Raw genomic sequence first — 11125 nt, 5'->3', positions numbered from 1 at the left:
TTCATTTACTTGTTCTCCTAAAGCTCTTTGTCTCTGCCTCTCCTTTTCAATAGGTGCCATAGGCCTATTGTGTTCCAGAACAAGGTTTCTGAGGCCCTCTTGAATTGCACTTTTAGACATGGCCTTTTTCACGCACCTCTTCAGGCTGCCATCATTTGCATATCCTGATTTACAATCAAACGATTTCCATCTCATCGCCAGGTCATTTGTCACTCCTGGCAATTCAGCATCAATCCTCTCCTTTGACACCAACCTACCAGAGATGATAGAATTGGTCAGGGACTTGTTCATGTCTGTATGTGACCGGCCCAGGCCTATTGAAGAGTAGCCATCTTGAAGAGCATTGCATGTCCCATTCCACACATCAGATGATTGACGAGGAGGAAGCGGCAGCAATGATGTGCATATGTCTCGACCATTCTTTCTTCCCCCATGGCTGTCACTCAGCAATAAGTCCAGTGTCTTTCCTTCCAAACCTGGCAAGTCCTGCTTATTAGATAACTTTTCAAATTTTGGAATGGAAGTTGTGCAATTCTCAGCCGAGGAGGTGTGCAGTCTTAGATTCAGGGACTGAGCCGAGGAGGTGTGCAGTCTTAGATTCAGGGACTGCTGCATTTGGTGAGAATATCCACTAGTCTCCTCTGCATGCCTTAACCACCTCTTCACATTTCGCATTTCCTCGTTGATCAGAAATAGATAACGATAGTGATCCTTCTCCATTCTTGTCTGTTCAAGCACATAATGTTTCTTTTTAGTCATTTTCTTCATATTATGAGACTGTTTTCTTTATGCTGGTGCAGCTCACGTTAACACCTCAGTAGCTTCTGAGTCCCCTAATAAGCCTCCACTTGTTCCCTTCAACCGCTGTGCCTCTGGGCTGGCTGTCGAGCACCATGGCAATGAGAGACACATGAGTACCTGAGGGAGACGTTTAGCACACACAAAATGCCTTCAACGTTTGTTGAAGGCATTTGTTGTCTGTGGTCTTTTATTTTTATTTTTTTTTACTACGCAATACACTATGCACTGAGTACTATTGTTGATGAGCCCATGATGAAACTGAATTGTCCAGATTATTCTCGATCAAAGCATTAATCCCCCCCCCCCCCCCCCCCCCACTCACACACTATTATTTATTTTGGATCTGCACAAGAGGCACAATACAATAGACCCAAACACTGATCAGAATTAGGTTACATTATATGTAATATATAACATGCTTAACACACAGAGGAAAAAAAGATAGCACATTGATGACATACTATTGTCATCTCAGCACGCACGCACGCACGCACGCACGCGCGCACACACACACACACACACACACACTGGGGGGGGGGGGTGCGTGCGTGCGTGATGAGATGACACCACCGGTAGCATTTGAATGACAACATGAAAGAACTTTTTTTTTCTGCAGTTGCCTAGGCTAATCTATCTATATCTGTACATTTGTACATACTGTAATGTGAAATGTACCTATCCTAACTATTAGGAGCAGTGGGCAATATTAATACAGCACCTGCGGAGCATTTAGGGATTCATTATCTTGCTCTGGGACAAGACAGAGCAAACACCAATAGTAAAAAGGTAAGTGTATGTAGAGCATGCACATAACATGCATGTCTATTTGTGATAGGAAATTGGGGCACTCAGAGGAAACTCACGTTAACATTGGCAGAACATGCATACTCTACATAGACCTACCTATAGTCAACCCCCAGTGGGATTTGGCCACAGGAGCTTCTTGCTGTGACCAGTCCACTTGATGGGTAGATACAATATAATCAGGCTATAATCACATACCTTCACTTGAAGACATTACAGTTTTAATAGCTACTCTTTTTATGGGTTTTACGTATGTGCAACTACATAAGGAGCATTACTATTTTGGGTGAATGTGGGTGGCACAGGATTGTGTTTTTTTTACATGGTTTTATGAAAACAACTATAAGAATTTGGGATTAAGTTCAGTGAACCTTGCAACAGTGCTACTACCAAGCCAAATAATGTATCTTCAATATGTTTGACATATAAATACAGTCTCCTTTGATGGAACTGTAAAGCATCAGAACTCCAATTATCTCATTTTTGAGTGGTGTAAACCACTCCTACAACTGGCTTTGTTAGTTTACGTGTCTGTTCGTACCAAAAAATGAGCATGGTTTGTTAGTTTACGTGTCTGTTCGTACCAAAAAATGAGCATGGTTGCTATGGTCACCCAGTTCACGCGGGTGTGATTTCATTACGTCAGACATTACGTCAGACCACAGCTGATCAGTCTATATAAGACCTTACACCACTCAGTTCACACGGGTGTGATTTTTTTATAGTTTAATTGTTCTCTGTCTATTCCCGTCTCCAAATCTATACACTGTGTCCTGCAAAATGATTCTACCGGTCTTTGTAAAGGGATGATTCGCAGACATCGCCTGGGAACATCCGCCTGTGACATTGTGTGTATGTCTGTCAGTAGAGGGAGAGGGTTTCAGAAGATGAGAGGGCCCATCATTCAACCTTCCTCTCACTAATGTCTGGGAACCAGACCCACACGGACCAGCACTCTCATTGAACAAGGTGATCAGAAAGCAGAGAACTGGAGCCACAATTTTGTCTCTCTCTCTAAAAACGGGAAGTGAGAGCTCAAATGCAGTACAGGTTTTGGTTGTTTTACAATTGTTTTACATTCATTAACAATAGCTAAATCTGAAAATGAAGTAGCAAATGTTGTTTCATGAGTGTGGGCCTGCTTTCCTTCAGTTTCTTGCCTGCATGTAATAATAGGAATCCAAGTGTTGAACTTGAACTTGATTGTTTACAGTCACAATGGCCTCATGTAAAGCTCTGTGGAAACAGAGCTTTACGGTCTATTGTCCATCACATTTGTGCCAGTCTGTCTTGTCTGCCTGTCTGTCTGCCTGTCTGTCTTGTCTGCCTGCCTGCCTGCCTGTCTGTCTGTCTGTCTGTCTGCCTGCCTGCCTGCCTGCCTGCCTGCCTGCCTGCCTGCCTGCCTGTCTGCCTGCCTGCCTGTCTGTCTGTCTGGATCTTGTAAACCACTGAACCGATCAAATCACAGTTTATAATGAATGTAAAGTTTGGAGAGGACTATCATCAATATGAGATAGATGAACTACACACCTCACAGAGAGTTTGCGCATTTATAGTGGGATTGTGTTGTGGCTCTTTGTACGAGATAGTTTATGCTCTTTGTCTTTGGACAAGACTGGTCTCATATACTGTAGCCTATATGTTGTCAGAAATCCAAATTTATTGTCATATAAAGTCATGTATGTCATATATGAAATGAACAGCTCAATTTCAAAACAATACATCTTTTTCAGTCAATATCATATTAATTATATTTGTAAGTACATGCTGTAAAATTGCTGTCACGTATTTCCTTGCAGGTCTTAAGTGATCTGCTATAACATGCTTTAATATTGCACAAACTTTACAAGAGACAGGTGGCGCATCTTCAATTGACGTTTATCTTCATCTTCATTTTTGGAAGGGAACTCCACTAATGCTTCTAAATCCAGGGTGAAAGGATGGCTCCCTGGTGGCCCAGATGGCTGACTTGGTTGTCATGAGATCTGGTAAGATGAACCCTCTATGAGAGAGTGATCTGAGACAGATGGGTGGAAAAAGGCCTGTTTTTTATCTCAGAGGCATAGTGTTACCTTTAGTATCAGCATTTCTGTGCACGAAAGTGATAGCTTATCGCATCTTAAAAGGTGACAGAGTATCCATCCACAGCCTCTTAATGATTCAATGGCCATTTCAAATGCATGGCTGGCCTTAATTTCCTTTTACTCTTTGTGTATGCAGTTCTTTGTGTATGCACTTCCAAGAACATAGTCAGAACTATAGACTTGAAATTGCACTGTTCACTTGCTGCCTACTGCTCCTGACACTTAGGATTTATTAAATTCATGAGAAAATGTAATGTACACAAATGTAGACAAATTAAATGCAGACAAAGTCTAGGTGCAGTGGTATATGCAAATCTACTTGGCCACTGAAACGTTTCCTTCCCCAAACTAGGTAGGATATTTAATTATGGAATGGGCAGAGCTGTAGACTTGAAACTTGGACTCGGGTCAAGGGTCTCTCATCCGATGTCTCGCTGGCACGACCTGGGGAGCACGGCCTCTGCCAAGACACGATGAATATCTGCACAATTTCTTCTCTCCAGCCTGGAGCAGAAGCCCACACGTCAAAAAGGTTGACCTCGCCATCAACAGCCCCGGCCGGCCTCTGACGGAAGGCTGTTAACCTCACCCTGGCAAGGAAAGCCCCAAAATGTGATTGTCACAACCTGCATGACAGCACAATGACAGCGGCGCCCGCAAGCAGACACAAGTGCAATTAAAAGCCAAGGAGAAAAGGTGGGTTTTCAATAAGGATCTGAACGCCTCAATGGACTGGACAGATTGGATAGGGAAAGGTAAGTTGTTCCAGAGGGCTGAAGCAAAGGCACGGTCGCCCCTGGTCCTTTTGGTGGTTTCAAGTACATAATAGTGACTGATCAGCATACCTCAGAGCCCTGGCTGGAATGTAAGGCTCCCAAAGCTCGGTGAGGTATATCGGGGCTAGCCCGTTTAAGGATTTATAGGCAAATAAATTTGATGGGGAGCCAATGAAGTGAGGCCAAAACAGGACTGATGTGTTCGCGTCTCTTTGTGCCTGCTGAGTTTTGGACCAGCTGCAGGCGCCTGAGGGATGACTGATCTAGACCGATGTACAGGGAATTGCAGTAGTCTAATCTTGAAGAAATAAAAGCATGAATGGCTATTTCTAATTGTTGGCGGGGGAGATAGGGCTTAACTTAATGTAATCTGAGTTGAAAGTAGCTAGCTTTAACGACGGAACTGATGTGTTTGTCCATTTTGAATGAACTGTCAAAGACTACGCCAAGGTTTTTGGCGGTGGAGCATTTGATGGGGGCGAGGATATCCGGGGATGAGTGTTGTGGTCGAAGATGATGATCTCAGTTTTGTTCTGGTTAAGTGTCAGAAAGTTTTTGTCCATCCAGGTTTGGACATCCTCTAAGCAGTCTAGGAGTGGTTGAAATGAATGGATTGAATCTGGTTTTATGGGTAAGTAGATTTGGACGTCATCGGCATAGCAATGGAAGGAGATATTGTGGCTGGTGAAAATAGACCCGAGGGGAAGCATGTAGAGGAGAAATAACAGTGGGCCTAGGACAGATCCCTGGGGGACCCCGCATGTGAGGGGAGCTGTGGGTGAAGAGAAATCCCCCAGTTGAACAGCAAAAGTCCTATCGGATAGATGGGACTTGAACCAGGACAGGGCGGTGCCTGTGATGCTGATCTGGTGCTCGAGGCGAGAAAGGAGAATCCTGTGATCAACAGTATCGAAAGCCACTGAAAGATCCAGGAGCACTGAAATGGCAGAGGTATACCAGAATCGGCAGTTAAAATTAGATCATTCAAAACCTGTAGGAGAGCCATCTCGGTGCTGTGGCCTGCAGGTTTAAATCCTGACTGGAATTTTTCGTGGAGGTTATGGGTGGCTACCATGCCGGCAATGGACCCTACTGAACCTATATGCACTGGGGTCGATGAGCCTGAAGAGACTGCCGAACATACAATTACCACCTTTACAGACCACCCTCAGAAGCTGGCCTCTTCGACGCAGGCCCAGAAACGAGGGCATGGCTACACAACGTTGAGCTGTACATCTGACGATACGATACAACAAGGAAGGACAACAAATGTAAATATCTGAGCTTTTTAGGGTTATAGGTTGGGGTAGTCCTAATTTTAAATCTTATATTTGCTGTCCAAAAAAGGAGAAAAAATACTAAAGTGGAATTAAATATTTATATTACTATACAGGTAGGTCTTCTGACCAAAGCAATTTGTTGAATAGGCTCTCCAGCCGTGCTGAAATGAGCATGACAGCACACCTAGCCGCGAATAAAAGATTTGAGAACGGATTAATCACATTTAGAAATATCATCAGTTGTGCTGATTAGTGATTAGACAGGTTTGTCAGAGCAGCAGCATTATTGGCTTAGGAATGCAACAAAAAGGGCAGGTATTTTAACAATGGTGGTACTTGGAGAGCCAAATATTTTCTGAGGTGGTACTTCAGTATGAAAACTTGAAAAGGTTGGGAAGCAATGATCTAAAGCACCAGTATCCCACTCCAAAAAGTGCTGATCTAGGCTACAAGCTGACATATGCTTCCTGCTGTTGTCAGCTTGTAGATATGTAGATTTTCAGTTCAAGACACATGTGTAACAAAAACAAAATATGAATCTATCTGACACTGCTTTCTCCTGCCGACTGTGCAGGAACGTCCTCCTCAGCGACACCGTCGTACTATGGACTATATATATAGTTTGACTGTTCAGCAAAAGAGTCGAGGAATGAGAATCAGACGTGGTCACATGACGCAGGAGGAGGCGGCGCTGCGTGCCCGCCGGCCAGTGGCGGTGTGAGCGTCAGTCCAAGCAGCTCCATGGAGAACGCAAAGAGAACACGAATAACGGTACGCTACAATATTTATGGAGATGATCTCCGCTCGTAACCACACAGCATCTACGCTGCGTGCATAAATACATGCACTCCCAAACACAGATTATGGTGTTTATTTCGGCTCGCGAAAACAAGCGGTCCACCATTGTCTGCATAGAATTTAGAATGGCCTGGATGTGGAAGGTAAGTGGTTGTTTCTCACATACATTACTGTGCACAATAAGGAGCAGACGTGGTTCTTGCATTTGACCAGATGTGACATTACGCTGATGGCTCTGTGATACTATAGCCTACGTTGATAATCATCACCCATATTGATGTTTTTCCAGCAACGTGCCTTTTTGCTTATACAGCTGTCTGGCAAACCATTTCGCAATTCGCTATTGTAAGCATCTACTGTATATAAACGGAGAATCAGGCCTTGGGTGTTTATAACAATGTGTTATATTTGCATTCTAACCATGTCTGCCCTCATGTTTCTCAGTAAGCCGCTGCGGCAAGCCACACACAAATCCCACTGTCAATATTCAGTTAAGTCATTTCATGACAGGGTTTAAGTTTCTCTCAATAAAATAGAAAGTGATAATGAGGGCAAAATCACCAAAGTTTCTGGTAGGCAGAAGTGTATAGGCTACATGATGTTACAGTATTTTTTTTTCAACGACCTAGCTGGTATAGGCTACATATAATTTACTTTCACAACTTGTTATGCCATGTCCCTCTTGCTCATAGAATTGCAAAGAATGTGATGATCAGCCTAAGCCATGTCCTTGGGGCTGCCAAATCTATTGGCATCATGGCATAGGCTACATGTCACCCCAAATCTGCCCTGGGGCCTCTTGGTTCTACAATGTATGTATAATGGCTCAGTTGACTAGAAATAGTCTGTATTTTATTTATAAACAACTTAAACCAGTGGTTTTCAACCTTTTTCATGTCAAGGCGATGAAAAATAGCCCCAAACTAAAGAATATTTTGATTATCGTTGGATAAGGTTTTGCCCACAATTTCATGGTTTATTGATGTGGCACTGGTACCATAGGAAAGTTATCAGGCAAACGATCAAAATAACAATTCTACTACATTCTCTAATTGTGTAGACTTCTTGAAAAATAAGTTATGCAGATGTTTAAAAATAATTGAACTCTTGAGAGTGTAAAATTAAACCAAATGGACACCCGCAAGGGTCAATTTGGTTTAATTTTTTACAGTTACACAGTCCCACGTAAATACCCATTATTAACCGATTAATAAAAAAAAACTTTTCTGAGTTTAGCTATGGCTTGGGAAAGTTTTTACATGGTCTTCTTCAATAAAGTGGAATTTCAATTTGAATAATTTGAAGGGGAACACGTACACAAGCTGATTTTGCAGATGATGTCTATTGTCTATACTCTTTTAAAAGCACAACTTGATATTCCTGTCATTATCCATCTATTTGAGTTTAATCTCTTCTATGGGGACAGCCCTATGGGACACCTATACACAAGAGATGTCCAAGTGAATAACTTTTTGCTACCCACAAATTGCAGTTATAAATAGGCTACATACGTACAGTGCAGCTGTATGTCTCATGACATTGCAGCTCTGCTAGTAGGCTACGACTTGGATGTAACGAAATTATAATTATTTTCTAAGTGTTTTCATCAGAATTATATGTGATTATTGTCAACTAAAGTGGCCTTTCCATGAAATTAAATTAAAGTAAGTAAAATACAAAGGCTTCAGTTAATGTGAAAACGTAAAGGATACTATGCGCTAACTGTGTCTCTAATATAAATCGCAGCCCATTGCCAGCTTTTGTCTGTCTGTCTGTCTGTCTTTCTTTTTGTAATTTAATTAGTGAGAAAAATCCAGAGAGAGAGAGAGATCTGACATACAGAGGTCCTCTCTTTGTTCGCCTGTGTTTTAATTGGTGTGAGTTCATCCGTGAAGAGCTGTGTTTGAGCTTGGAAAGGCCTCCGTTTCCATCCATCATTGCTATTCAGAATGGGTTTTCCATCATGTTTAATCTGGGAATGGCGGCGCTGGCTTTAACTTATAGCTGGCACTCAGGAGTTTGCTGTGCATATGGCATAACTTATATAACTTATATTTCAAAGTTTCTCTTGTATGCCCTGAGGGGGTTATACTATATGCAATGCATGCGCGTGTATTTGTGCTCATTAGACACACAAACACACACACTTGTGTGTGTGTGTGTTTGTATGTCTGTACAGAAGTAAATGTTGTGGGTGTCCCAGTTCTCAACGCTCTCAGGGCTGAATGGCACGTATCTGACTCCCCTGTGTGTTACAACGGAAGGCAGGCTGGTAGAAAAAACGCCCTGTCACAGTTTTGAGAGAAAGCACAGGGCACAGGTGACATGCTGAATGGGTCTAAAGGCAGCTTTTTACATTCAAAGTGCTACTAAACTGGCACTCAAATTCCCCTTTGTGTTCTTTTCTCCGTTTAATCTGGCTCCCTTCTTGTGTTTAGAGTTTAGAGTTTAATGGAATCGTATTGTCTGCAATGAAACATTAGTCCCATTTAATTGCTTAGTTTCCCAGATAGATACTTTCTTAATGGGTACTTTAATACAAAATGCCTATACCTGTATATAATATATTATACATACTGTAGGTATATACGTATATTCTTCACCCTCATTGTAAAAAAAAATCACACCCGTGTGAACTGAGTTGTGCAAGGTCTTATATAGCCTGATCAGCTGTGGTCTGACGTAATGTCAGTGACCATAGTAACCATGCTCATTCTTTTGGGCCCCACTTACAGGTACACACAAACACGGATACAAACGAAGCTGGTTGTTGGAGTCGTTTGCACCACTCAAAAACCCAGAATAAAATTCCTTTGAGACTGAGGGCAACCCGATAGCATAGTGGTTACAGGGAGTATGTACGTGGCCTCTACTGCCTGACAGCGAGTCCCCAGTTTGACTCCATGCTGGTCAGACCATTTGCTGCATGTCACTCTCTCTATCTATGATTCCTGTCTCCCTCCACTATTCTCAAGGTTGACAAATGATCAAACATTTGTCATTTAATACTTAAACAACTTTACACCCTGTACTTCATTGTAGCGAACAGAGCCGATCTACAAGTTCACAACATATGCATCGCCATCGTGACATCTCTTTTTGCTATTTTCCAGACAATTTGAAATTAATATTTCTTAACATTTCAGGACATTTTGAGTAGCCTAAAGTTTTTGTTTGTCGAGGCTGGCAAGTAGACTATATAGACGAATCCACAGAGCGCTGCCCTGTAGTTGTCATCAATATTGGCCAGCAACTCTACATCTGACGTCAAACCCTTAGATCTCCATATATGGATATATGTCATAACCTATTCTGACATTTCATATGTTGATCCTTCCCAATCCATCCTTCCTCTTCGATGTCTCCCTTTTGACTGATACCTGTCCATTCAAACTCTAGACGGGCCTGCCCCAAAGTTATTAGTGCAGCTGCACCCGGCAGCCGGCGAAAACTAGAGTTCTCCACAGGCCCAATAATTAAGTCCCGGCCCTCATCAAACCCTGTACACTCAAGAGAATGACCCCGCTACCAACCTTAGATCTCCATATATGTAGCTGACCTGTTCTGACATTCCATATGTTGATCTGACCTCATCAAACCCTGTACACTCAAGACATGCTCCATGGCTGATGTCTCGCCCTTAGGTGTCTTACTGGTGACTATAATCCAGCGCTATTTTGCATTTGCAAGATAGTTTCCTTTTTAAGTGGTGCAACCACTTCCTTAACACTTTGATTGCTACAAGATCTCGACAGGCCTATTTGGATGTTGCTACCGTTTAACATTGCACAAAGGCCTTGTTCGGGGGCCCACAGCAAAATGTTCTCTTATAGCGAGAATCACACGCATACATCAAAAGAAAGCTGAACTTGTCCACTTCAATTGCACCGCGCAACTGTAGAGAACAGTTGCACCGCTCACTTCACAGGGGTGTGATTTTTATTATTACAGTAGAAGTTTACAGACCAAACTGTAAATAAAAGGTTTACATGACTTTCTGCCTCAGTCCGTATATAGCGAGCTGTAGTGAATAAGTACAGAACAGTTGCAACGCTCACTTCACAGGGGTGTGATTTTTATTATTACAGTAGAAGTTTACAGACCAAACTGTAAATAAAAGGTTTACATGACTTTCTGCCTCAGTCCGTATATAGCGAGCTGTATTGAATAAGCAGAGAACAGAATATGGGACAGAGTTGCACCACTCACTTCACATGGGTGTGATTTTTATTATTACTACAGTAGAAGTTTTTTTCTTATGAAAGCAGAGAGTCTTCTGTTTCATACGGTATATAGTATTTATATGTCGCTATAGGCCTTATTTTGTGAATATTGAGTTCGGGTCCATGTCTTCTCTGCAGTTATATCTGGTGGGCGCAATGTGCATCCACCCAGTAACCAATTTATGACAGACTGTACATGGGATCAATGTTTACTCTTTTCCTCGTAAAAGTACACATTCAGGGCTTTCATTCGGTGTATAGGATGTATAGCATATTTATTGTGTTTATTGTTATATCTGCCTGTCAATGTCTGACTATAAACCTTCATAACTCTGCATCCTTTAGATGATGATGATGAT

At 42.2% G+C, this 11125-nt stretch overlaps 1 protein-coding gene across 2 annotated transcripts in view; it reads left to right on the top strand.

Annotated features, from left to right (window-relative positions):
* The first annotated feature begins 6420 nt into the window (after positions 1 to 6420).
* The window catches only part of st6galnac3 (ST6 (alpha-N-acetyl-neuraminyl-2,3-beta-galactosyl-1,3)-N-acetylgalactosaminide alpha-2,6-sialyltransferase 3), a 55777-nt gene continuing 51072 nt past the window's right edge, over positions 6421 to 11125 (top strand). The window contains exon 1 of one of the 2 annotated variants that reach the window (XM_079529982.1): positions 6421 to 6516. In XM_079529982.1, coding sequence (XP_079386108.1) covers positions 6487 to 6516 — 30 coding nt within the window. In that variant the 5' untranslated portion in view covers positions 6421 to 6486. Of the gene's footprint in view, positions 6517 to 6595; positions 6687 to 11125 lie in introns of those variants that run through there. The other variant, XM_079529981.1, reaches the window with a different exon arrangement.

The sequence above is a fragment of the Electrona antarctica genome, assembly GCF_951216825.1.
Source record: "Electrona antarctica genome assembly, chromosome: 19".
Taxonomy (NCBI): Eukaryota; Metazoa; Chordata; class Actinopteri; order Myctophiformes; family Myctophidae; genus Electrona; species Electrona antarctica.
This window is presented reverse-complemented; position numbering and strand designations above follow the sequence as displayed.